Source organism: Chionomys nivalis, chromosome 16 (assembly GCF_950005125.1).
Source record: "Chionomys nivalis chromosome 16, mChiNiv1.1, whole genome shotgun sequence".
NCBI classification, from domain to species: domain Eukaryota; kingdom Metazoa; phylum Chordata; class Mammalia; order Rodentia; family Cricetidae; genus Chionomys; species Chionomys nivalis.
In genome coordinates, this window is record NC_080101.1 from 15,180,188 (window position 1) to 15,207,921 (window position 27,734).

The 27,734-nt window shown below is 43.2% G+C and overlaps 1 protein-coding gene across 2 annotated transcripts in view; it reads left to right on the top strand.

The window, feature by feature from the left end:
• The window catches only part of Svep1 (sushi, von Willebrand factor type A, EGF and pentraxin domain containing 1), a 153,904-nt gene that overhangs the window by 73,961 nt on the left and 52,209 nt on the right, over nucleotides 1–27,734 (top strand). For both annotated transcript variants that reach the window (XM_057790420.1, XM_057790421.1), the window contains exons 10-26: nucleotides 2,104–2,211; nucleotides 2,925–3,056; nucleotides 4,125–4,319; nucleotides 5,471–5,592; nucleotides 9,571–9,679; nucleotides 11,049–11,213; nucleotides 11,964–12,197; nucleotides 13,898–14,059; nucleotides 14,326–14,487; nucleotides 18,044–18,205; nucleotides 18,796–18,887; nucleotides 19,993–20,089; nucleotides 21,751–21,864; nucleotides 23,193–23,306; nucleotides 23,871–24,072; nucleotides 25,748–25,905; nucleotides 26,741–26,942. In XM_057790420.1, coding sequence (XP_057646403.1) covers nucleotides 2,104–2,211; nucleotides 2,925–3,056; nucleotides 4,125–4,319; nucleotides 5,471–5,592; nucleotides 9,571–9,679; nucleotides 11,049–11,213; nucleotides 11,964–12,197; nucleotides 13,898–14,059; nucleotides 14,326–14,487; nucleotides 18,044–18,205; nucleotides 18,796–18,887; nucleotides 19,993–20,089; nucleotides 21,751–21,864; nucleotides 23,193–23,306; nucleotides 23,871–24,072; nucleotides 25,748–25,905; nucleotides 26,741–26,942 — 2,530 coding nt within the window. The remainder of the gene's footprint in view (nucleotides 1–2,103; nucleotides 2,212–2,924; nucleotides 3,057–4,124; nucleotides 4,320–5,470; nucleotides 5,593–9,570; nucleotides 9,680–11,048; nucleotides 11,214–11,963; nucleotides 12,198–13,897; nucleotides 14,060–14,325; nucleotides 14,488–18,043; nucleotides 18,206–18,795; nucleotides 18,888–19,992; nucleotides 20,090–21,750; nucleotides 21,865–23,192; nucleotides 23,307–23,870; nucleotides 24,073–25,747; nucleotides 25,906–26,740; nucleotides 26,943–27,734) is intronic.

The following is a 27,734-nucleotide window of genomic DNA, read 5'->3' on the forward strand; positions in this document are numbered from 1 at the left end:
AAAGGTTATGATGTTTATTATATAACATGCTGTTATACAACATATTTTTCTGAAAGAAGTTATACTTTGTACAGAACACGATGGTGGCATTTAAAAGTCATCCTGAGATCCAAAGATCAAGTGTGCTCGGACTGTGTGATTTTCAGTTCTTATTTTACAAGATCTTTCCTCAGAGCTTATTCCGTTACCCACAACTTTCTCGCCAGCATTTTCTTCTCCCCTGGCTTCTCTGCCATCAGTCTTTGCTGGGTGTTCCCGTCCCCCACAACACACACACACACACACACACACACTTGTCTTAACTATTCTTCTTTTTCTCTTCTCTAACCCTTTGGTCCTTCTGTACCTACGATTCCCTTTTTAAATGTTCATCTAAAAGCAGATACGCTTAGATGCTCGTGGAATGTTGATTTGTAATTTCTTTGTGGGTAAATGATGACTGCTTCCAGACTCCATGGTTAACCAGGAGTTGACTTGACTCAGTGTTCTCAAAGAGCACTGATCTGCCAGGAACATTTCTCCCTTCTTTGCTTTATTGAGCTCTTTGCTTTGAGTGCCTGCTAGGGGTCAGGTGCTGTGCTGTCCAGAGGAGACTTGAGTGTGAGCAAAGGGGACTCCATTGCTGGTTTATGTTAGCAAATCTGAAACCGCTAAGCCAACGTTACTATACTCATGAAATGGCAAGTGAGCGAAAAAGACAAAAATTGAGCATCTACTTAAAAAATATAGGTTAAAACAGAAATACATGCATTCTCAGGGGTACAGCTCATTTGATTTCAGAATGTGCTTTAATGAACAGACCAAAATGCCTTGGCCTTGGTGCTATAACTACAAGTTATTAACTTAATAACCTCAGGTGAGTTCCTTAAGTTTGTCTGGCCTGTGTCCTCACATAAAAAATTAAAATAGTAATTTTACTCTCTCCTTCAGACTTCAAAGGTGTATAATTAAGAACACTTTGAACATGTAAAATCTATAACCAGATTGTAATTCCTTCCTGTGCAATTTCTTTACTGTCATATATATTTTATATGTGTGTGTATATATATATGTGTGTATATATATATATAATTTCACCCCATTCAATCAGTACTTTAAAACATGGCTTCCCATCCTACCTCAATGTCATCTATTCCAGGCATACTTCTGTGGTTGTGATAAAATACCCTGATCAAAAGCCATTTAATGAAGGATAGGACTTGTTTGGAGTATAATTCCAGGTTACAAGTTAATCACTGGGTGGGAAGCTGAGGCAGGAACCAAAGCAGCTGGTCACATCACATCTGCAGTCAAGAGCAGAGAGAAGCAATGCACCCATGCTGCCTGCTCGCTTGCTTCTGCTCAGCTGGCTTTTTTCGTGCTTACACAGTTCAGAACACCTTTCTAGGGAGTGATACTGACTACAGTTAGGGTGAGTCTTCCCATTGTTGAGATAGGAACCAGAACAGTCTCACAAGGGCCTGCTCATGGCCCCTCAGCTGAGACTCAGATGATGCTAGGTTGTGTCAACTGATGGTTAAAACTCACCAGCATGCCACCTTTCAATCTGAATTTTAATGTGTAGTAAGGTCATCAAACTTGAAGGTCACAGTCTGTGCTTCCAACCATGTTTGGCCACTCATCTTTAATAAGCCAGTTAAAGGAGTCAGATCAGTACCAGAAAGAAAAAAATGAATTCACTGTGGCCACATTGGAAAGAGGGTTAAGAGATCCAGCAAATCCCCCAAGTCTGTCTCTAGGGCCCTGAAGTGAGGTTAGGGTTTAAGTGATTGGCCAAGCATCTGAACATCTAAGCAGTTCACTTCCAAGAGTGGCCCCACCCACCACTGAGCCATCCTTGACTGGGCTTCAGCCTCATCCTGGAAGACGGCTAACAGATTGTTAGCGCTGTGAGAAATCTCTTTCTGGGAGACAAGCTCCCCCTCTGGCTGGTACCTTTCCCTTCTCTGAGCACAAGATTACCTGGGAACATTTGGGCTCTGCTGCTTCACTGTCTGCTAAACTGGGAGGTACAGGGGTCTCCTTGGAAGACCTTCATTTCTCCCAGGCTGGTTACACTTGTTCTAAAGACATGACTTCTCTGTCCGATTCCTTGTTCTGCAGACGTGGAACCACCTGTCATAGATTGGTGCCGATCTCCACCTCCAATCCAGGTCTTAGAGAAGGAGCACTCTGCCAGCTGGGATGAGCCTCAGTTCTCAGACAACTCTGGTGAGGACACACAGACCTTGTCAGCTGGGTAGCGCTGGCCAGGTTTTACTCTTAAAATCATCTTCAGATGGCAAAATATATAACAGCTAAGAAGAATGAGAAATGGTACCAAATGGTGTGTTTTGATACACATACAATTGAACATTAACATCTTGCTTGGCCATTGGTCTCTCTATTCAATACTCACTGGGCCTTATAAAACCTTTGTTAGGTTTTGAACATACAGGTTTTAATGGGTTTACTAAATTGAGTCTATGGTGCCCTGGAAATATAAAAGATGAGTTCCTGATGGCATCCCCAGTCGAATTCTGTGTATTCACATTCATTCCCAAGCATTAGATGAATAAATTACCACAGGTCATAGGAAGGTTGGAGGAAACTCAAGCGAATGTCATTGAAATCCATTTTTAAAAATTTCCCTCAAACAACAAGAAATTTGGATCAGTTTCTTAAACTGTCAATATTCTAACGGAGCAAGTCAAAGATACTTCTGTTCATCAAAAGTGCTTAATTTTGTAGGACTTTTGAGTCTATTGTTTCTCTGCTACAGCCTAGGTACCGAATCTTTGTTCTCTAGAAGTAGACAAGCCATGCTAAGTGGCTTGCTCAGCCAGTTTGCAGGAACTGAAAATGAAAGCACCTCAGATGAAAGAGCAATGTCAGAACCGTGGAGGGATGAGACTCAGAAATCACACCTTTTCTTCCCTTCCTAGGGGCTGAGCTGGTCATCACCAGAAGTCACACCCAAGGAGACCTCTTTCCTCACGGAGAAACTGTCGTGTGGTATACGGCCACTGACCCCTCGGGCAATAACAGAACCTGTGACATCCACATTGTCATAAAAGGTACTCTCTCCACTCTCCACCAGACCCTCCCCCAGCCTAGCTGACCTTTGGTCTATGTGGTCACTGTTGTCCTCTGTTTGGGGGTGGGGGAGATAGGCTGTGAGTACTGAGTCTTCCAGTGACCCATTGTAAGTTTCCAGTTGGCATCCTTGAGCTTGTGACAGGTCTTCTTTGAGGGTGGCCCTTAATTCCTGTGTTAGCTACAGAACCAGTTAGAAAGGGATTTCCTGAGTTGCCTTAGACGATATGGACTGGAGAGCCCAATGGTGGTTCCTGCACACTTGTGTGATGCGGAGAACCCAGTCATTGCTCAGTCCAAGAAACTGGAAGCCTGAGGGTGTATCCTGCATCCTCAGGATGCAATCACAGTCCAGTGATGAAGGACTGGAAGCTCCTTGAAGAGTCACTGGGAAACTAAAGGGCTGCAAGAACCTGGGTGCGTCCAGGAGTGACAGCAGCAATGGCAGATGCACTAGTTCCGGAAGAATGGACCTATCTGCTAGCTTTCTCTTCCTCCCTTTATCCCACCCCGTCTCCCAGCTTATCAGACGGGACTGCCACATTCAGGGCAGGTCCTTCCCCCTGTTGATGACTCTCCACTTGCCAGTCATCTTCTCTGACCTTACTAATTGTGTAGACATCACTCCACCCAGTCAAGTTCACAGTCAAGGTTCACCATCACAACTGCAGTTTGTGAACCTTTTCCCCTGACAATGCAAAGCATTGCTTTAAAGACCCCAAGATGTGTTTCCCACATAATGTTACCCAGGTTTTTTTTTATTCAAGCAGTTATGCCAGAAACGACAGTGTAAGGTCAGATATACGTTTACCTTCTCATAAAATGTGCAGAATTCTTAATTGCACATCGGTACAACCTTTTGATGTCTGCCCACAATACAAGGAACCAAAAAGTAGTCAGTGCCACTCTCCCAAGCTGAAGACCCTTGAAAAAAAATGTTCCTAGGGTTAACGGGAGGCAGGAGGAGTCCTCTTCTTAGCTCGGCTTTAATTCCTGGACTATGCTGCCCCAGAACTATAACTGAATAATACAGTGTTATTTTGACACAGGTTCTCCCTGTGAGGTTCCCTTCACCCCTATAAACGGGGACTTTGTCTGTGCCCAGGACAGTGCTGGAGTCAACTGTACCCTGAGCTGCCGGGAGGGCTATGATTTCACAGAAGGGTCTATGGAGAAGTATTACTGTGCCTTCGAAGACGGTGTCTGGAGACCGCCGTATTCTACTGAGTGGCCGGACTGTGCTAGTAAGTTCCAGTTCTGCACCTTTCTAAGGGCACCATCGTGTGCTTTTCTGCACATTACACAGAAAAAAAAAATGTGCTTTATAATGAGAATTAGCAGGGAGGGTGTCATGGATCAGCAAAGTATATGGTTTAAAATACTAATCACCAGAATCTTGCTAGAGATTGGGTTACTATAGAAAGGCAGAACTATTTTGTTCTTCTCATTATTTACTTAAAAATGCTTGAAGAAGTGTTTGAACATGAAATTCTCAGTGTGGAAGCTGAATCTGAAGTTTCTTAGTGAAAGAACTTGTGTAACTTAATATCCAATGTAGGTGATATAATACAATAGATTATGTGGTGTTTTTAGATTTAATATTGATTCAGAGCTGCTAATTCTAAGTGTGATGGTGGGTGGAGAGTGTGTGTGGGGGCATGCTGGGGCTCGAACCCCTGGGTTACCACATCCTAGACTCTAGAGTCTACAGTGCACAATGCCCACAATGTATGTTTGCTACAAGAGCAAAGCTGCTTCTGTAGAAATTATACTTTCAAGGATTATGACTACACATAACAGTTAATTAAAGCTTTTAAATGTCTGTTAGGTGAAAATACAAACACATGATAAAAACTTACATCAATGCCAACAACTTTGATGTAGTCAAGATCAAAGGATCTCTTATTCTCCTTAATGCCCCTTTTCTCATAGAACTTGAGGTTACAGAACACTCGATCAAAGCAAACTCATTTGGGCAAAGGAGCCCAGTGCCACCAGGCTGTGGTTTACTGTGGTCAGTGGATGCCTGGAACCCTTCACTGCCACCTCTCCACAGTCTTATAAATCTTGTCAGAAACAAAAGAAAATCAGCTTTAAAATCCTTCTGAAGTTAGCATTCAAAACATTAGCTGTCACCATGCAATTGCCACGCATATGTCATGACCCTTTGTACAACCGGTCCTCCTCTGGGATCCCGGTTTAGATTCCATTTTCTCATAGACAGCTAAATCTCTGGGCTGGAGATATAGGTCAGTGATAGAGCATTTATCTAGCACAAGAATAAGAAAGGGGAGGAGAGAGGAAGAGAGGAGAGGGAAGGGAAGGGGAGGGAAAGTAATTGAATTTGTCTTGGAAACTCTACCCAACTGAAGCTGCGTCCCCTAAACTTTTCTAGTAAAACGATTTGCAAACCACGGGTTCAAGTCCTTTGAGATGCTGTACAAAACAACTCGCTGTGACGACATGGATCTGCTTAAGAAGTTTTCGGCAGCGTTTGAAACCACCCTGGGGAAAATGGTATGGCACCACGGGGCCTTGGCTCTATGGGGGACACTTAGGACACCACTAAGGCTGTCTTACCGTCTCTGGATTGTTTGCAACTCTCGTTCCTAGTCCTGAATGTGCCTTTCTCTGGGATCCAAATTTGCATATAGAATTACCCACTGAGTTTAGACTTCTGAATTCAGTCTGCATTAAAATGTTAAGTTTTAAAATACCATGAACCAAAAGGTTTGAGAAGAGTTTAGGATCTTCGTGATTTAAAAATACTTGTCTTATTATTTAAAGTCTGATAGAAAATGTCCAAAATTGTGTTATATTATTTTATGATAAGAATAATCGAACATTTAAAGATTTTCTTTTTTGTTGTTGCATTTTGGTTTGATTTGGAGGTTTGAGAGAGGGTCTCAGGTAGCCCACCCTGGCCTCTAACTCACTATGTAGCCAAGGATGGCCTTGAACTGCTGGTCTTCCTGCCTCCACCTCCCTAGGAATGGGATTACACCGCAGCAGTTCTCAAGCTGTGGGTCGCAACCTCAATGGGGTTGAACCTAAGACCGTCTTCATATCAGATCTTTATATTATGATTCATAGCAATAGGAAAATGAATTATGAAGTAGCAATGAAAATAATTTTATGATTGGGGGTCAATACAACATGAGGACCTACATTAAAAAGTCACAACATTAGGAAGGTTACAGACATGTACCGCCATACCCAATATGTGTTACGGATGTTGTATCCAGGGCTTCATGCATGCGAGGCAAGCACTCTAGCACGTGAGCTACATCCCCATCCAAAAGGATTTTCTATTTTATGCGTTTTTGTTTCAATCTCGAGACAGCAGCGCAATGCACGTAACTGAATCGAATGTCTAGAAGGCAGGAAACATGCTTTCGTCTGCCAGGATGGATGAAGATTTGTGGATTTGCCAATACACATTCTAAAGCGCTGCTTGCGAAATGCCAAGTGTTGTTATAAAGATGTCCAATGCATTAACTGGCATAGACTTAATAAGCTCTTGTTTTAAAATGGTTTGCTTAAGTTGGTAGAACCAAATTCCCAATAGGAAAATCACAGATATCATTGCCAGCAAACAGAGGGAACACTGTGTTCATCTGGTCTTTGCGAGTACGGGGCAAGGATACACTCATAGTATTACACCCTAGCCCAAACTATTCCTCAAGTAATAAATAGAACTCACAGAAAACTGTGTGGAAGTGACCGTCATTCATGCTAGTGACTTTCTTTTGTCTAAAACAAACAGTAATAGATTAAAAATAGTAAAAATGGAGCAGAGTGTGTTATTAAATGTACATTCATTTAATTAGTATGTCACCAGGAGGCCTTGGCTCTATGGGGGACACTTAGGACACCACTAGGCTGTCTTAAGTTCTCTGGATTGTTTGCAACTGTCGTTCCTAGTCCTGAATGTGCCTCTCTTTGGGATCCAATGTCTACTTTTTATGGGATCAAGCTGGTCAAGCCTTATACACTCAGATTTCACATCCTAACGAATAGAGGATTAATAAATTACAGGGGAAATGTGCAGCAGGCCAGGAGGCAAGTGCTAGAGAATAAAATAATGCAGAGTGTGGGAAACCTCGCCAGCAAGTGTCCTGTTTGAAAGAGGATTAAAGGGATAAGATGTGGAGCCAGGGTGCTTCGTGCAGAAGAAACAGCAAGCGCAGAGGCCCCGAGGCAGGAATGTGTTTGGGAATCTGAAACACTACTGAGTTCAAAGTGGCAAGAGCAGGTGTAGCGAGGGTAGTGGAGTGAGTTAGGGGAAGAGATGCTCCAAGAGTTCATGTGAGGCAGAGAAAATAGGAGTGAGAAGGAAAATCAGACTGTGGGGAGCCATTGGAACCACTGCCAAGACTTTCCCTGCACTCTGTGATGGAAAGCCATGGACATAGGCCAGTTTTCTCACCACCTCGGTCAGTAGGAGGTGCAGAAGGTAGGAGCATGTTAGACGATCACACAGAAAACTAAAGCAAGAAAGGGGTGTTGGCTTGGGTAGCATTAACAATTGTGAGAAATAAGAGCATTGGAGGAGATCGGCAGACTCTGTTGATCTAGCTGATGGACAGGATGCAGACTACGAAAGGAAGAGAACAGGCAGGAAGCCGAGCAGACAAGAGCACAGCTGTAGGCTGTGTGCTCCCATGCGGGCTGGAAGTGAAGGAAAGAAGAGCCTTCACTGACTTTCATTTGACTCGTGGAGCAAAAGTGATCACCAGTGCACAGGGATGGGGAGTGGGGGAGAAAAGTGAGGAGAGAGACAAGCAGGGCAGTTTTTAGGTGACCTTAACTGACCTTGAGTGACATGTGATGGGATTGGCAAAAGCAGAGGATGGAGATCCTCTCAAGCCATAGTCAGGTGAGAAAGGAGGGGTGGAAGGGCAGGGGGGATGGGGGGACAGGTGAGAAAGAAAGTAATCACTTCAGCCTGTTTAAGGTTCTTTAGCAAACAGAGTAAGAAGGAATCCAAGTGAGCAGGTATTTCCCAGGAAGGGGTTATTTCACGGGAATGAACCACGGATGGAATCTAAGACAGATAAAGGGAAGATGGGAGGGGCTGAGGGAGAGAGAAGGCAGGAGACTTCACTCAATACAAACTCCAAGGAGGCCAAAGAAGTGCTGGATTCTTGAGCAGAGGAGAGGATGGTGTTGCTGGTGGTGGCATAAAGTGGCCACAGGAGTGGTGACGTCAGACAACTGGAGGACAAGAGAGAAGAGGAAGCTAAGGGATGGGAGAGCGGCCAGGAGCGAGAATGATTGAGTAAGAAATGGTGTTCACAACACCACAGCTACAAAGGACAGCGAGGGTGGAGCTGGCAACCTTCCAGGCTTCAAGGAGGCGACAGGGAACAGGATGACCTAGAAATAGGAGGAAAGTGTAGGACAATGCTTCCACTTGCAGACCTGCAAGATCTGGGTTTGTGATGGTTCCAGAACCATCCTCTGAAAAATAGTCCTGAAATCTGGAAAGTTGTGCTTCATTTGGAGCAAAGATAAAGAGAATGCAGAGAAAATATGACTTTGGCAACTTTTCTTTTACTGACTGAGTTTCAGGGAGCACAAAGGAGAGCTGGGGAAGAAGAAGAGAAAGAGACAGAACCTTACAGAAGGGAGTTGCCCTAGTTAAGTTAGGGTTTCTTTCCTTTTCTTTTTCTTTTTTCTTTTTTCATTTTCTTTTTCTTTCTTGGTTTTTCGAGACAAGGTTTCACTGTAATTTTGAAGAGCCTGCGCCACCATGGCCCAGCCTAGTTAGGGTTTCTATTGCTGCAAAGAAACACCATGACCAAAAGCAAGTTGGGGAGGACAGGGTTTATTTGGATTACACTTCTACAATATAGTCCATCATTGAAGGAAGTCAGGACAGGAACTCAAACAGGGAAGGAATCTGGAGGCAGGAGCTGTTGCAGAGGCCATGGAGAAGTGCTGCTTACTGGCTTGCTCATCATAACTTGTTCAGTCTGCTTTCCTATTGAACCTAGGAACACCAGCCTACGGATGGAGGCACCCACAATGGACTGGGCACTCCCCCATCCAGTCACTAATCAAGAAAATGCTCTACAGCTTTCTCTTACAAAGGGATTTTCTCACTTGAGGGTCCCTCCTTTCAGATGACTCTAGCTTGTGCCAAGATGACATAAGATTAGCCAGCACAGGGGTTAAAGAATCTATACCATGGTAGTCTCAAGTCAGAGTCCTGGGCTTCCTCTGGTAGGTAAGAGAGATGGAGATTTAAAAGTCTGAGTTTAATCCTGATGGCCTGAGACAGAGGCTGTAGGTGAGAGGGAGGGAAGGAAAGAAGGAAGGAAGGAAGGGAGGAGGGAGGGAGGGAAGAACTTTTCCTTACATGTAGAGTTCTGGAACCATGAAGAGCCTCCCTTCTTCTCTGGCTGATGGGAAGTGAGGTCCAGGAGAACCAAGGGCTCAGCAGAAGCACAGAGGGGATGTGATTTCCATGCTCTTCCTCTTCTTCGGCAGGTCCCGTCCTTTTGTAGCGATGCTGGTGACATTGACTGCAGACTGGAGGATCTGACCAAAAAATACTGCATCGAATATAATTATGACTATGAAAATGGCTTTGCAATTGGTAATGGCATTATGTAGCGGTGGTGGGGTGCAGGATGGACCAGCAAAATGAAATTACTCCACAGGAGTGGTGAAAAAGAGAAAAAGAAAATTTAGTTTTTATTAATTTATTCATCAAGTGTTTTAGGATGGCTATATAATCTGATCATGTGATAATTCATTATGAATATCATAAATTTTGGTATGAAATGAATCACTTTCAAATATTAGCCAAAGCACTAATAAAGGTCACCTTGTGATGGCAATTTTAAAATTGGCTTATCACATAATGTAATCATAACAGTATTTAAGCAGTGATTTTTATCTGGCATCCATCCAATTGGCCTTGCAAGTAAGCCAATGATTCAGAATAATTATACATGAGACATATCCATATTTCTCACCCAGGTTATAAAATCCAGTTATTAAAATTTAGTATCTAAGTCTAAGCATAATTTCAGTGCAAGTAGACTGAAATTTTCTCTTCAGGAGTTTCTAAGTCTGGTAAATCAATTTTCCATAATTGCCCCATAGCAGTAGTGGGGAACTATGTAGCTGAAATCACTAAAATATCGACCCCAGCTTTTTACATACATACAGAAAGCAAACAAATCCTTGAAGACAGTTTCCATAGGTGGCAGGCTCATGAACGCAGCAAATCTGTAAAGGACATAATTAAGGTCAGTGTGGCCAGGACAACATGGATGTCACTTAATTGGCTGACACACTGGGGTTTTGTAATGAGTCAGATATTAAACCAGGTGGTGCATATAAATTGTCCCATCTTATTACAGATAATGAAGTCAGGCTCATTATCCACAACTATTAATGAAGGAATCAGTTCAGAAAGATGAAAGCCGTTGGCCCAGGTTATACAATCACGCGTCACACCTCATGGAGTGAAAATCTGGTGTCTGGCTGTTAATCACAGCGCCATCAGGGCCACCTCACAAGTCACACACAGCCATGTCTTCTCCAGTGACACGAACATTACAGGATGCCCTTGCCAGCTTCCCCACCTTTAATACAGGAGGCAGATCTTTTACTATGTTCGTTACGCTTATAAAGCCATTTTTAAATGAAGGAAGGATATAGAAGAGAAATAGGAAATGATGAGACTCCCGCACCTCCTCCTTATTTCTCTCTGAGGTGAGAATAATCACCTGGGAACTGAAAGATGCCCTAAATCCTATATACTCTCAGAGGCAAATGGGTAATAGTCTCTAAATTAAAAGCAAAATACCCCCACAATGACAATTTAAGGTGATGGGCCAATTCCTCTGTACACCAGGGGCAAACTGAATAAGCACTGCAGGCAGTTTGACTTGTGACATTAGAACCTGAACATGGAGGAAGATGTGCCTGTCTGATCTCTTGTTTCTCTGCCTCAGGACCAGGGGGCTGGGGTGCAGGTAACAGGCTGGATTACTCTTACGATCACTTCCTGGATGTGGTACAAGAAACACCTACGGGTGTGGGCAAAGCCAGATCGGCACGGCTTAAAAGATCTGCCCCATCATCTGACCCCAAAATTCAGCTAATTTTTAACATCACAGGTAAGGATAAACTTTCCATTTACTGAAAGAATATGAGGTAAAATTTGGGGTTGGGAAGCTCGTTCTGAACTCTTTCGTGCCTCGTGGTTATTAGGAGGTGGCCCTGGAGAGAACTAGAGAAAGCGTGACCAGCTAAGCATGACCATGATTTGCGGTTTAGGGTCACAGATGGGTTTTCTGATCTTTGCAGTAACTAGTACCTGCTTTACTTGCATGCTGAGAGGATGAACTTAGGACGGTTTTAAACAGTAAGAGTAAAGATTAATTCATCCTGTCATGAAGAATTCCCTCAACAGGTGATGGTAGCACAATGTCTCAGAAAAGGACTCAAACATACATATTTTGCTCTTAATACTGCCCACGTGTGACCTATTGGTGAAAACTGATTGGCCTTATTCTAAAGAATTTCTCTCTTTTTTTTTTTTTTTTTTTTTTTTTTGGTTTTTCGAGACAGGGTTTCGCTGTGGTTTTGGAGCCTGTCCTGGAACTAGCTCTTGTAGACCAGGCTGGTCTCGAACTCACAGAGATCCGCCTGCCTCTGCCTCCCAAGTACTGGGATTAAAGGTGTGCGCCATCACCGCCCGGCAAGAATTTCTTATTCTGAAAGACTTTAAGATACGATTTCGTTGACGGCAAAAATGAGTATTACAGTTGGCACCTAACAGACCCTTTGCGTGGGTGTGAGTGCCTGCGTGTGTGAGTGTGTGTGTGTGCACATGCATGTTTAATTGTGTTGTGTTTTTATCTCAGCTAGTGTGCCCCTGCCGGAGGAGAGAAATGATACCCTTGAATTGGCAAATCAGCAGCGACTCATCAAGACCTTGGAAACCATCACCAACCGCCTGAAAAACACCCTGAATAAGGAGCCCATGTACTCTTTCCAGCTTGCCTCGGAGATGGTGGTGGCTGACAGCAATTCCCTGGAGACAGAGAAGGCCTTTCTCTTCTGCAGACCGGGCTCTGTACTGAGGGGGCGCATGTGCGGTAAGCCTCCCCTGGGACCCAGCTGTTTACTGTGCCCAGGATCAAATGGTTGGGCACAGATGTTTTCCAAGTGTGTAGAACGAACATTGATATGGAACAGGCATTTTACATTGTTGTGTGGCTGCGACTGCACTGTGTTGTCCGAGAACCTGAGTGTGCACCATTGTTGAAGACAAGCAAAGTGTTGTGGGGGAAACAAATCTTATTTTCAATTCTAGTTCTTTAAACCTCATAGTGGTGCAGGAGAAACGGCTCAGCATCCACATTTGGCAGCTCACAGCCACTGGGAACTCTAGCTCCAGAGGTTCTAATTCCCTCTTCTGGGCCCCACTGACCCTTGTGTGCATACCATTGACACACACACAAATAAATAAATAAGTAAACAAAAATAAATCTTAAAAACAAATAAAGCCTCATGACATTTTATCTATTATTTTAACAATAGCCCACACATTTGACCATTTTTTGTGTATCAGATCCACACCTCTTCCAGTTAATCTTGTTCAGCATCTCAATGGTGTATGGTTAACATTAATACACAGTACAGATGAGAAAAGTAAAGCCAGAGAGGTTCAGGACATACTCACAGAAAGTAATATAGCAGAGGTTTCCAAACTACATGGCCAATTCTAAAATCTTGACTTTTTTCAATTAGGGCAAAATTCACACAAATAAGTACTTTAAAATGTACAATTAAATGGCGTTAAGTTCATTCTCAGGGTGCAAACATTGCTTCTGTCTATTTTCAGAACATCTTCAAAGTCTTGTACTCACTAGTCATTCCCCATTCTTCCTCCCTATCTACTTAGCCTTACGCTATACAGCTACATCACAATCTAGATTAACTCCAGCCTGATTCCTAAAGAGGCCATGGCACACGCTTGTGCTGCATCACGGCTCCCAGTCTGCCCAAGAACTAATGCACATGGCACTTTGGGGATGGAGAATTAGAAATCCATTTTTAACAAGCACCCAGGTTCTAGTTGTAACCACGAGCATCTCCAAGTCACCAGGCATAGGGTTCAAGTGTCTCTCTAGAATGCTAACTTTACTAACAGCCCGATCAGTGAGTTTTTCTATTTGACCTCAGAATGTCCATGCTACTACAAGTTATAAAGTGGGCCTGTTTTCTTGGAGCCCCTGGAATAGAGGATGCTTTCACAGGGCAAGAACTCCTCTAGGCATGACGAAGGCTCTTCCTCACCTGTTTTGATCCTGCTGTGTCGACCTGTCTCTTGTCTCCAGAAATGACACTGTCATGGACACATTTCATTTTATGAGGGCGGGGAATATGCAGAGAGACAATTTAGAAAACATTTGCAATATCACAAAGCCATCACGAGCTCATCTAATTATTCATTATTTTATCCCTGTCTTCTGGCAGGTTTTTTTTTGGTTATTGTTGTTGTTAACTATGTATTTTCTATAATGCTATGGTTGGTCATAGCTTTCCTCCGTTATTTAAAGCCCCATTATAGCAACACTAAAACTGGTCAATGAAACTTATGCATCTCCTCAAAATAAAAATCTACCACTTGGGTTTGTAGATTTCTGGAAGATATACTCACTGTGGCTGTAAAACTCTGACAGTAAAATTTCACACATGAATAATAGTACCTAGATGCAAGCTTCATAAGAAAAACAGAACCCAAGGGTGCCGTGGTGGGGGGATCTGAATTTCCTGGCTGTTTTCTCCACAGTCAACTGCCCGCTGGGAACCTATTACTCTCTGGAGCACTCCACCTGTGAAAGCTGCCTGATGGGATCCTATCAAGATGAAGAAGGGCAGCTGGAGTGTAAACTGTGTCCCCCCAGGACTCACACGGAGTATCTCCACTCGAGAAGCCTCTCCGAATGCAAAGGTACAGGCTTACAGGCTTGGACCGAGACCTGCTGAATTTTGTGTCCAGCTGCAATGGGAGGAAGGTTTCTTTGTCTATCACTTGGTCTTGTCAAGGCTCCTGCATCAAAAGATAAATTAACAGGAGACAATCAAACTCATTGGTTTAATCAACGTGTTATGTGGCACGGGAGCCTTTAGACGTGAAGACACAGCGAACCTAGGAAATGTGCGTGTCATGCGTGTTTGATGATGAGCTTGCTCATTGTGTCGTATGCTTCTTTCCAGCTCAGTGTAAGCAAGGCACCTACTCCTCCAGTGGGCTCGAGACCTGTGAGTCATGTCCACTGGGTAGTTATCAACCAGAATTTGGATCCCGGAGCTGCCTCGTATGCCCAGAAACCACCACGACTGTAAAAAGAGGAGCTGTGGACATCTCTGCTTGTGGAGGTTATCATTGATGCCTTGGATGTTTATATTTATTTACATGTTAAGTTCTCTGTGTGGAGGAGTGGGATGCTTTTAACAGAACTAAATGTCCCCAGTATGCGAAGAATGTAAATAACTGTCTCTTTGTGGGGAGTTCCTTTTTCTCAGCTGGTCGGCAATTCAGGATAAACAATGGGCTCTCTGTGTATAGCACAAGGCTTCTATCCCAAACCTCAGTAATACACATGAGGCTTCATGGGACCATAAAAATACAGGTTTCTGGGTCCTGTCCCCAGAATTTTGATTCACTGGGTGTAACGTGCATTTCTATCTGGTACTCAGGGAATACCTACTTTTAAAAGTTCAGGGATCTCACTGTGGCAAGCACTGGCTTCAGCACTCCGCTTTGAATATGTCTAATACCCCAACTGAGTACAGTCAGCCAGCCAGAAATTCCTGAAGATGTAAACAAAACTAGAAGATTAAAAGCTTCACACTATCTCAAAACCAGAACTGAGAGTCAAAATTGACCTGTTATGGGCTGGGGAGGTGGCTCAGTCACTGGATGCTTGTTGTACGAGCATGCGGACCTAAGTTCAAATTGGCAGCACCCACGTAAGAAGCCAAACATGGCAACACACTTGTAATCTCAGAAGTGGGAGGCAGGGACAGGAGGATCTCTGGGGCTTACTGGCCAGCCAGTCTTATCCACCGATGATCTCCAGGTTCAGTGAGAGACCCAGTTTTAAACAATAAAATGGATAGTGACAGAGGAAGATACCCAATACTAACCTCTTGCCACACACACACATAGACACACAAATGTATGCACACACATGAACACATACACAAATGCATACACACACATGAACACATACAAATATATACATACACATGAACACATACACAAATGCATACACACATGAATACATATACAAATGTGTACACACACGAACACGTATACAAATGTATATACACATGAACACATACACAAATGTATACTACACACAAACACATGTACAAATGCATACACACATGAATACATATACAAATATATACCTACACACGAACACATACACAAATGTATAACTATACATGAATGCACACTAATGTGTATATATACATATGAACACACACACGCACACCAGCCTGTTGCTAGAAACTCTGAAAGTTCACTTCCCTGTAATGCTAGTGGAGCTGTATTCAAAACGAAAGGTTGCGGGACTGTCTCTGCAGTACCACAGAGAGTCACAAGCAGGCCTGCATGGTGGCTCTTAAAAGTGTGCATCCTCAAAAAAAAAAAAAGTGTGCATCCTCCCATGCCCCGTATTCTGGCGTAAAAGCCTAAGGTTTATGACAAGCCAGAGAGTACGAAGATTTTTTTTATTGAAAGGTTGCTGTTCCTAAGAGCCAGCCTGCTCTGTGCCAGTTCTCCAGGCTACACAGCGAGCCATGCACACACATTCTTACTGAGCTACAGCCGTACACAGCTACAGCAACCAGAAAGAGACTGAAATTCCTCGCTGCGGGCCAAGTGGGCAGTTTACCTGGGGTAGTGCAAGGGTATGCTAGAGCTGCATCTAATGAGACGTTGTCCTGAGAAGTTAAGAGCCATATGACGTAGGAGAATGGGCGTTGAATGATAAGATTTATACATCTTCCCATTTGTTTAAACTGTCTCCGTGCATCAGGCAGATAAAAATTTAGACAGATTTCTTGAGTAGTGTTCATCAATATAATGTTTCACCAAGAGTCAAGAAGGGAACTTTTTAGACCGTGGTTGAAGCCCATCCCATAAAAAATGCCTGTTGTGTCAAAGCAGTCTCCAATTTTTGTTTTTATTGAAAAGTCAAGGAATCACATTATGCTTAAAATGGATTTGCTAGACACTCTTTGATTTTGTTAAGATGTGAACTAATTTTGAAAGGAAGTCTGCAGCAAAATAATTCTGCCCCTACTCCAACATCCTCCAACCACAAAGCAACTGGAATTTTTGCAGGGAAGCGAGTTCATATTTGACTTTTCTTTTCGCTTTCTAAATAAGCTTTGAGGCTTGTCTAATGCCAGCTTTGCAATTAAGCAATTCTAGTTCCCAGAATGTGGCAGAAATTCTGGGAAGTGCCCCGTGTCTCTGAGTGTTCCTAGCACAGCTAGCCACATTCTTCTCAACACGGGCGAGCAGCAGGAATAACTTAGCTCTCTCTGTGGGCTTGGGCCAGCACTATTGTACTTTACAACTGACCCTCGCATATTCTCTCTTAGTTTCAACTTCCTTCCCTCCTTTTCCTTGTCTTTCCTTCCCTCCATCTGTCTCTCTTTCATTATTAATTTCTTTCTATATTGATTGATGTTTATAGATGTGTCATTCTGTATTTTGTTGAGTTTACCTTACATTTCTTAAAAAGAAAATACCTGCTATGTTTCAGCCTGCTCGAAATTGTCATAATCACTATAACAACCATATGTTATGCGTTACTACCATGCTTATACAATACTACCTGTATACATCTTATCTTTTCTTACATACATGTCCTTTGGCTTATGGCTAAAAATCTGAAAGTTCGTGGTCCCATAAGCGACACCTGGTCATCATTGTTGACACATCCACCCCAAAGAACAAGGATCTATATTTTATGAGGACCAGAATGATACCACCTTTCGCTCTGACCCTTTAGGGTGTGTTAAGTGACCTCTGGCCTTGTCTTTGGAAACATATAACTTGTTCCTTTTTTCATTTTTGTGTGTTTGAAGTGTGTTGCATGTGGCATATTGCTATCATACTTATATGCCCACTGTAGTCCAATAAGTTCACGCATCGCACCGTCCCTGTGGGGTGGCTCCTCAAATCTGTTCTGAATTCTGTCCCATTGATACTTCCCAGATTACAACACAGTATTATCAAGTGTCCCATACATTTATTTAAAGGCCAAATTTATTAAGCTCCATGGTTGTATTTGCTGTCCTTAACACCAACAATTAACAATATTTGCAAGGTAATATTTTTCCCAGGCCATTTCGGTGTACTGTTTTAAATTTGACTTATTGTTAGTAGTAATATTGGTAATAAAGGAAATTGCTGCATTCTTTCCCCATGGCCAGGACGTTAACACATGCATGTTCTATGTATGTTTAGCTTTATATTATGTACTAAATCATACTGCAATGAAAACATGTGCCTTTGTTTACTGCATATATAAAGATGTACCATTTTTCAATTTTCTTTTTTCTTCTTTCTTTGATTTTTTGAGGCAGGGTTTCTTTGTGTAACAGCCCTGGCTATCCTGGAACTCACTCTGTAGACCAGGCTGGCCTAGAATTCACAGATATCCACCTGCTTCTGCCTCCCAAGTGCTGGGATTAAAGGCGTGTGTTACCACCACCCAGTCCCATTTTTTGTCTTATACTATCAGCTGGCAAATTGAACTAAGTGTCTGGGACTTCCTTTTCCAATAGAAAGAGGGGATGCAAGTGTTTCAATAGCTTTCTCACAAGCAACAGTTAGGGAACTTATCTGAAATGTAATGCATCATCTCACACACACATACACACACAATCTTTTTTTTTTTTTCCTTTGTAGTGCCCTGTCCAGTAGGAGAATTCTCCCGCTCTGGGCTCACACCCTGCTATCCATGCCCTCGAGACTATTACCAGCCCAACGCAGGGAAGTCCTTCTGCCTAGCTTGTCCCTTTTATGGAACCACAACCATCACTGGTGCCACATCTATCACGGATTGCTCAAGTGAGTTCTCAGACTTTATGCCAGGGTCTTGCCTGTGCCTCTCTGGTCTCTTCTGTGCTGAGCATCACCATGTCAGGTGGACTCGTAAAGCAATTTTATTACATTTATTATTCATGTACTCATTTGTGTGCATGCATGTGTGTGCATGCATGTGTATGTCTGTGCACATGTGTGCATATACACACGTGTATCCAACAACACTCATGTGGAGGGCAAATACCAGCTTACAGGAATCATAACTTACAACTTTCACCATGTGAGTCCTAGGTTTGGACTCAAGCCACCATTCTTGACGGTAAGTGCTTTTACTCACGGAGCTGTCCTACCGGCCCCTTTTATGATCTTTTTGATGACAAGACTGGAAGAATTATTTTGGAAACTTTGCACTTGGTAACTTCCAAGTGTCTCTCTCAGAGTCTAGGATAGAAGAACATGCCACCCATGGCTACTTTCCTGTTTAGTCATACTGAAACAAAATACATGTGGCGTGACTCACTCTGCAACCAGATCTTACCCTGAGTATGTGGAGAGAGTTTAATTACGAGCCTCACCCACCACCCGCTGACATCTTTGCCTGTTTGTCTTGCTAGGTTTTAGCTCCACTTTCTCTGCAGCAGAAGAAAGCGTAGTGCCCCTTGCAGCTCCTGGATACACCCAGAAGAAGTATGAAGTCGGCAGCCAGGCGAGTCTGACCCCTGCACGGAGCATTGTTATTGATAGGGCTCTTAGTAACTAATTTGCTATTTTACATATCATAGAAAGCTGTGGGTGAAACCTACATCATACTGTATAGGAATATTTAGCTATGATTCTTAATAAGCACTTTCAAAAAGTGCAACATTTAGTACCAAAAAATTGGAGTTATTTTCCCTGAAATACCTGCTCAACAGTATGTAGATGTGGGAGGCTTTGATTCACTAATTGGACCATCATTGCAAAAGGTAAACTTAGTTACCACAGGTTTTTCTGGGGGTAGAAAGATAATTCAGATTTTATTTCAAAAGTATTTATACATTTTGGGGGCCAAAGAAATTGTTTCTTGGAATAATATGTAACGAATTAAGAACTGTCACTCAGAAGCATAACTAAACTAATTGCTTTTCTTTTGTGTGTGTGTGTGTACGTGCACATGTGTGTGTATGTGTGCGTGTATGTGCATGTGTGTATGTGCCTATGTACATGCATATATGTGTTTTTTTTTTAAATAGAGATGATATTTTGGGTAGATTCTGCCGTTACCCTTAATTCATCCTATCTAAGGGTCATAAGTCCCTTTCAATTGACATTTTTTAAACCAGCGATATTATATATCTTCTGTCAAACTCCTACAGACCAACGTAGTGAACTGCAAGGGCTCTCCACATTGCATTTGAAAATGAGCGCAGACATCTGTAGGAACTGCTAAAGTAGTGGTGTGATGAAGCCCACAGGCCACTTTTAAATAAGAACGTATTAATGTCACATTAGAGGCTCTGTTTTACCTGGCCTTGGTTGAGCCCTGTACTTCCTGTATTTCAAAAACATCTCTAATGGAGATGCAACCAGCATGCAACATGCAACTGGCATGCAACATGCAATATGCAACCAATTCTTAGGAACACTGCATACATTGACCTCACTGAAGTATCATCATTTGAGCCCACACATAGCACCTCCTATGATACAGCAGTGGCCTAGCTAGCTTGAATGAACTCACCTGGAAGCAACATGACGTTAAGACCCCCAGGTAGGGATGCTCTGAAATGAACCGAGAGCTTCCCTGTGATACATGTCTTCTGCCCTGGTAGGTCTTCCACGAATGTTTCTTAAACCCTTGCCACAACAGTGGAACCTGCCAACAGCTCGGCCGTGGTTATGTCTGTCTCTGTCCACTCGGATTTACAGGTAACATAAAGGAATGCTAATTTTAACACATTTTGTGTGAAATTGGTGTAACTATTGGGTTAGACTTTGAAATACTTAACACAGATTATAAGACATGTTAGGCCATGTTTGTGAGGAGAAATATTGGGTTGAACAAAGTAAAAGGTGTGCAGACTTAACAGCTTTTCTTTGCACAGTTTGGAGAAAAAGAAAAAGATCTTCACTATGAAAGCTGACACTATATCTGGGGGGTTTAATTGGAATATAGTCCTGAGTCATGTCCAAGGTTTTGTTCTAACACAAATTAAAGGCATAACACTCAACTTTATCCAACACAAACATTTTAGAACAAATTCCTGGCTTCTCTCCTTGGCTACTCAAGAGTGGAAGTTATTGTCCATAGATGAGAATTGTTACTTTGTTTCTAGCTTCAGAAGAACTCCATGACTTTAGAGACTGTAGGAATAAGTAGGAATTATTTTCTACTTGCTGTTTGGTTCACTTTACCAATGTGTCCAGAAACAATTTTAGGAGAAAATAAATTATATTTTTAATTGCAATTAATTTAAAGAAATCCCTTATTTAATCTCTAAATGGGTTTTTTTGCTTCAAAAAAGCATACAATGAATTCTGAAAGTTTTTCATGCAAAAATATATTTAAGTAGCTTTCACCAAAAAAGTAATAAGCAAAAGGAAAACTGGAAACAAAAGATAGCCAGAGGCTAACAAGAATATTGGCATTTCATTTATCACAGTTGACTCATGTGTATGTGTTCTTGAAAAAAAAGTACTGATGTTTCATAGGATATATGGAATTTGCAAAGCACGGTGATACATGGCTTTAATCCCAGCATTGGGAGGCAGAGACCAGGGGAATAGCTCTGAGTTCAGGGCCAACTTGGTCTACAAAGTGAGTTCTAGGACGGCCATAGACACACAGTGAGATCTTATCTTAAAAGACAGAAAGGAAGGGAGGGCGGGAAGGAGGGTTTTTTTCTGAGAATTCTACACTTCAAAGGTAGTTTAAAGGTGTATAGGATATTGCATCTCATCCATTAGTGCATGCCGTAGTCATTCGGAAGGCTCGCCAAGCTGCAGATCACTGGACCCTGCAGAGTCTGGCAGTGCCTGCATTTCCGGTTCAGTAGTGTAGGGTTTGACTTGAAATGCAGCGTTTCTCTTCTGTCTGAAGGGGATGCTGATGCTGCTGAGCTGAAGATCACAGTCCCCTGGTAGGGAGGGTTTCTAGCAGAGCTAGCCCAGACATCCTGTGTGTACCTATGGGAAGACGATGCCCACTTTAGGGCGTCTGGTTTATGAGCTAAGATTTAGAGAAACTTGACTCCTCCTCACCCCTTGAGTCAGGTGACCTTGGTAGCAACTCTAAATAGTTTTGTGGGGTTTGCTTTATGGTTAGCATAGCTTATGGCTCCTATTTAATCACTGCAAATTTCCCTCTCCATCCTCTTAATGTTTTAAGATATTTTGCTGTTTTCCATGTAGTGTTGTAAGGTATCTTAAATCAAATCTATATGGAAACATGAAGTGCCTTCATTAAACATGACTGGATGGTAGCTCTTCCTTTTAGGTCTAGATTATGAAGATCATTGCTCTTAAGTGATCACACATGTTTAATACTCCCTTACTTGGATTTATCATTCAGTGTTTGGTCTGCGTTTTAGGCTTAAAGTGTGAAACAGATATTGATGAATGCAGCTCACTGCCGTGCCTCAACGGTGGAATTTGTAGAGACCAAGTTGGGGGATTCACTTGTGAGTGCCCATCGGGTTATGTAGGTAAGGAGCAAGACCAGTGTCTTTACAATATAAACCGAGTCTTGTTTTGGATTATATGTGTACATTTGGAAAGAGCTTGTTATATTAATTATATAATATTATATTATATTATGTAAGGAGAACAAGGTATCAATTTCTCCGTATGACATTGCTTATAGTTTATAAAATGGTAGAATGGAGCCGGGCGGTGGTGGTGCATGCCTTTAATCCCAGCACTTGGGAGGCAGAGGCAGGCGAATCTCTGTGAGTTCGAGACCAGCCTGGTCTACAAGAGCTAGTTCCAGGACAGGCTCCAAAACCTGTCTCGAAAAACCAAAACCAAAAAAAAAAAAAAAAAAAAAAAACAGGTAGAATGGGCAGACCTAGTTCCTTCTTTATCTACAAGATGTGCAACTTCAGAACCTCCAAATGTTCCTGTTTTTCTGGTTCCTAAGTGGAAATTGTCCTCATGAAATGCTGGACCAGGGCCACGTCCTTCCCCACCTTTCCACTGTCACCTCACTGAAATAGTGAACTCTGTGTGTGTGTGTGTGTGTGTGTGTGTGGTTTTCCTCCAGACCAGACACTTTTGTCGCTACAGGCTCTGCTTCTCTCACACTCAAAGGCGATCACGTGTTTAAGTGTTCATCACGTTTACGTCATAGAGCTGCAGCCCTTCCACAGCCTCCCTCTAAACTCGTTCAGAGCATCACCTCATTGCCAATTCCCTTGTTGAATTTCATCAGAATGATTCCAGTATTGATAACAGTCTTATGGAATAGAATGTGTATCAGCCTTTCTCTTTTGTGCCATCAACCAGCTCCCAAATAAAAACACGAAGACGTCATATTAATTATGAACCCTCGGCCTTGTCTTAGCTCATCTATTTGTCTTAATCTATTGGTCTTGATCTACATTCTGCCTCTGGGATTTTTACCTTTTTCTCCATCTGTATGTCTTACTTTCTCATGTCTGACTGGCTGGCAGCCGCCTGACTCCTGGCCCCGCTCTTTCCTTCCTCATTCTCTCTTCCTCATTCTCTCTCTCTCTCAGGTCTAGGTTTCTCCCCCTACTTATTCTCTCCACATGCCAGACCCGCCTGTCCCTCTCCTACCTAGCTATTGGCTAGTCAGCTTTCTAATAGACCAAATGTGTTACATTTCTTGCTGCATTTTTTTTGAAATTCAAAAATGGAAGTGAAATATTTGTATCCATGTATTTGACCAAGAGCAAAAACTTTCATGGGCTCATTGGCCATGATTTCCGGTTGCTCTGTTCTCATTCTAAACAGCTTGTTTGAACAAAACTTAGCGTTTTCTCCAGCTCAGATACTCTGTGATTCTTCGCAGGCCAGCTATGTGAAGAAAACATAAATGAGTGTAGCTCCAGCCCTTGTTTGAATAAAGGAACCTGCACGGATGGCTTGGCCGGGTACCACTGTACCTGTGTGAGGGGATATGCTGGTAAGAAGTCTGAGGTCCTCTCCCTTGTCTCAAAACTCTGTAAATAAAAATTAGTGTGTCTACTAATACAGTATCTAAATATTATCCTTGGATTTTATGAACACACTACTGGAGATAAGTCATACAAATGATGTTCATTCAATGATTGTAAATGGATGCAAAATGTGATATTTTGCAAACTTAGGAAGGCAGTCTGGTCAAAGACATATGTACTTCATTTTTAGGGAAAAAGTCCGAGGGGTAAAATGCTAATGAAGGAAAAACATGAGCTCAAAGAAATGAAGAAAAGGGGAACTAATTTATTGTCCTTTTAAACATTATTTCAGCTCGATGCCCATTGCTAACCATAGTTTCAGAAGGAAGATAAACTAAGCCAAGTATCAAAACTGTGGAGTTCTGAAATTACTCCACAAAGTCAGGACTATTCAAAGGGGCACCATGAGCAGGCTAATGGCGGTGGCTCTGCAGCGTCTCTTCTGTGGGTGCACTCAAGGAGTCCCATTTGGCTCAGTTTTCCTACGGAGGAAAATCATCTGAGCTCTTTCTCATCCTCACCCCTTCCAGGTGTGCACTGTGAGACAGACGTCAATGAATGCCATTCGAGCCCCTGCCTAAATAACGCAGTTTGTAAAGACCAAGTTGGCGGGTTCTTGTGCAAATGCCCACCTGGATTTCTGGGTACTCGGTGTGAAAAAAACGTGGACGAGTGTCTCAGCCATCCGTGCCAAAATGGCGCCATATGTAAGGATGGAGCCAACAGTTTCAGGTAAAAGGCCAAGTGTAGAGTTTCTCTTCGTTTGTTTCCTTGACTGAGTCGTCACTGTGCAGTCTCAGTAAGAGCCTTAGCTGCAAGCCCCTAGTCAGCTATCCCCACATGCTCACCCGAAGATAGGCACAGTAGAAGCTCACCACCACTTGCAATGCAAAGCTAAGCCAAGATGTGAGCCTAGAGTTTTTGTTGTTGTTGTTGTTGCTTTTTTGGTGTGTGTGTGTATGTGTGTGTGTCTATGTGTTTCTGTGTGTGTGTGTGTGTCTATGTGTCACCTTCAGAGCATCGTCAAAGACAGCTCCAGGTGAATGTGCTAGTGATGATATGACCTCCTTAAAGAAAGTATTTCAATCACACAGAAAATTGCAAAGAATAATAAAAATGTGACTTCAGCTCTGTGGTTAGCAAATATCGGTGTTTACCTTATTTGACTCACACCTTTTTTTAAGGAATACTTTCTAAATATAGAATTGGATTACTTTGCATACATACGCACACGTTCTCATCCCTAGTGTCAACCAATATTGTCAAGTTCCTATATAGGCAGATAGAACTCACTTACGTTTTACATTTATTGCCTAAATCACATCCCTGAGCAGCCTACAGAGTGTCAGATGTTAGACAAGTGGATCACACCCCAGCGGTGCCATTTGTCACTTGTCACCCAGCATGGTTTTCAAGTATTATCAAGTAGATGCATTTGCCGTGGTTCATTTGTCATAACGGCTGCTTAGTATCCATGACGTGAGTGTACCGGGGCGTGCTCTCCCATCTGTCCTGCTAGAGCACTGTCGTCACGGACACAGGACGCAGGATGTGTAGCTGTCGTGCAGTGTGACATGAAGTAGATGCACGGGGCTCTGGGAGACAGGCTCTCAACCACCCTTGACGCTGTGGGATTGGGATTCTAATTTCCATCTCAGTCTTTCTGTTTCACAACACGGTGGTCAGCACTTGTCATCAAGGGATGTATTTTTTATTGGAATGTGTTTAGACAACTGGTTATGGCCACAAAGAGTAAGAATGAGGTTGAGACTCCCTCGCCACCCCGAGTGACAGCAGTGCTTCCTCGAGTGATGTAACTGCCGTAGCAAACTTTAACTCATCAGAATGACGTCAGCAAAGGGGGAATGGCGTCAGCAAAGGGGGAATGGCGTCAGCAGTGTGGGGATGGTGTCAGCGTAGCGGGAATGACGTCAGTACAGTGGTAATGACATCATCACAGTGGGACTGACATCAGCACATTGGGAATGGCATCATCATTGTGGGAGTGACGTCATCGCGGTGGGAGTGACGTTGGCACGGTGGGAATGACACCAGCATTATCTTATTGCTACAGAAATGGCGTGGTAAACTAAAAGGCATTAGAATAGGACCTGAACTATCCATGTTTCCCTAGGAATTTCTGCGGGGAAAGAGCTCACATAAACCAGATTTCACTTGGCTCAGAATTCCTTTTTACTTAATTTTGTTCTGTTTATGATGCAGAGTGTCTTAAAAGTGTTCAGTCACAATCAGATGAAAGGGAAAATTAGACGCAACTTCAGTGCTTTCTGGATTGTGGGCTAGGTTTTAGCATTTCAGTCTTCCAAGTCTTCTGAGACAAAGGTGTCCTAAGTCAGGGACACAGTTTCTCTAATGGTTCCTGGTGCTGCATTCTATTTTCTTCCAGATGCCAGTGCCCAGCAGGCTTCACGGGGCCACACTGCGAACTGAACATCAATGAATGTCAGTCCAACCCATGTAGGAACCAGGCCACCTGCGTGGATGAGCTGAACGCGTACAGTTGTAAATGTCGGCCGGGATTTTCAGGCCACAGGTGTGAGACAGGTATGTATGAACTTGGGTGTGAGACAGGTCTGCATGAACTCAGGTGTGAGACAGGTGTGTATGAACTCAGGCGTGAGACAGGTGTGTATGAACTCGGGCATGAGACAGGTGTGTATGAACTCGGGCGTGAGACAGGTGTGTATGAACTCAGGTGTGAGACAGGTGTGTATGAACTTGGGTGTGAGACAGGTCTGCATGAACTCAAGTGTGAGACAGTGTGTATGAACTCAGGCGTGAGACAAGTGTGTATGAACTCGGGCGTGAGACAGGTGTGTATGAACTCGGGCGTGAGACAGGTGTGTATGAACTCGGGTGTGAGACAGGTGTGTATGAACTCAGAATAACTGATAGCAATATTTAGAATAATTATAGAACAGGGACGACTTTGGCCTATGCCATGTACTACCCACACACCAGAGGCTCTGCTAAGCACCTGGCCCTTATTTCATCTTCATGGCCATCTATAAGCTGGATACTGCTGTCGTTATCCCCAACAGTGTGGATGGGGAAACTGAAGCTTAGACATCTAGGAGGGAAATGCAGAAAACAATATGGCGGACCCTTCCATGTTTCCCTTCTAACCTTCTGCATGCACCCAGGCTCTGCCATGCACCAGCTGTTTATTATGTCTACACACTAGTTAAATATATATATAGATTAAATACGTATATTTTGTAAGAACTCTCTGTTTAATTTTGAAATCACTCCCGCTCACATCTTCATGTTCGCTGAAGTTAGCATCTTTGGAGCTGGTGCTTCTTGCCCACTGCTTTCCCCAGACAGCTGGAAGCGCACAGGAATGCCACATTCTGCACACCCTCCTTATTTGTTGCAGAACAGCCTTCAGGCTTTAACCTGGATTTTGAAGTGTCTGGCATCTATGGGTATGTCATTCTGGATGGAGTGCTTCCGTCTCTCCATGCTGTCACCTGTGCCTTCTGGATGAGATCCTCTGACGTCATCAACTATGGGACGCCAATCTCCTACGCTCTCGATGGCGACAAAGACAACACTTTCCTCTTGACGGATTATAATGGGTAAGAAGTGTTAGGATGGATGTGGCGGGGAAGGCTTCTCCTGACACCGGGTTAGAACTGAATCCTGCATAGGGCTCACCTTCTGACACTGGGGTTGGGAACGAGGGGACTTGGAGGATTGATTGACAGCAGTCAGCTAGAACTCCTAGACAAGCTCTATGGGAAAACAAGCATGGGTGTTGTCATGGGTATTGTTTTAGTTTATCTTAACAATGCCCGGAGGAAACACTGCCCCTTCTATAGACAGCAAAACAACATTTCAAAATCCTAAATAATTTGCCATGCCCTGCCCCTACAAGTCATCTCTTGGGAAGGTCAGGTCTAACTCTCAAGAGACTGATGTTCTTTTTTACCTAGTAGGACATCCAAAGATTAGGGTCATCAGCAACACTTGTCTGTGGGAGACAGGTGTGTTGGGTAAGAACCTGCGCACAGCCTCCCAGGTCCAAGGGGGCTGGCATTCTGTATTCCTTTAAGAGCAATTGAACCTAACTCCAGAGTCCTTCCCTCTACACTGTCTGTAAAGTCATTCCACTTGTATCTAGAATTTTGCTGATGAGCCACAAACTTGGACAGCCCCCACCACTTGTGGCCTGTCCACACTAATCATGCTAAGCTGCCCCCCCCCCGGCTTAGCTTCTGTCGTCCTCTGAAGACCCTGCACTCTTTCCCACACTTGCCTTCCTCGGTGAGGCTGCAAGTCCAGCCCTTGTTCCGCGGGGCCCTTTCTTCTCAGGTTCACCCATCACATTGGCTTAATGAACCTCCCAGTGTGAGGACCGGGATGCCAGA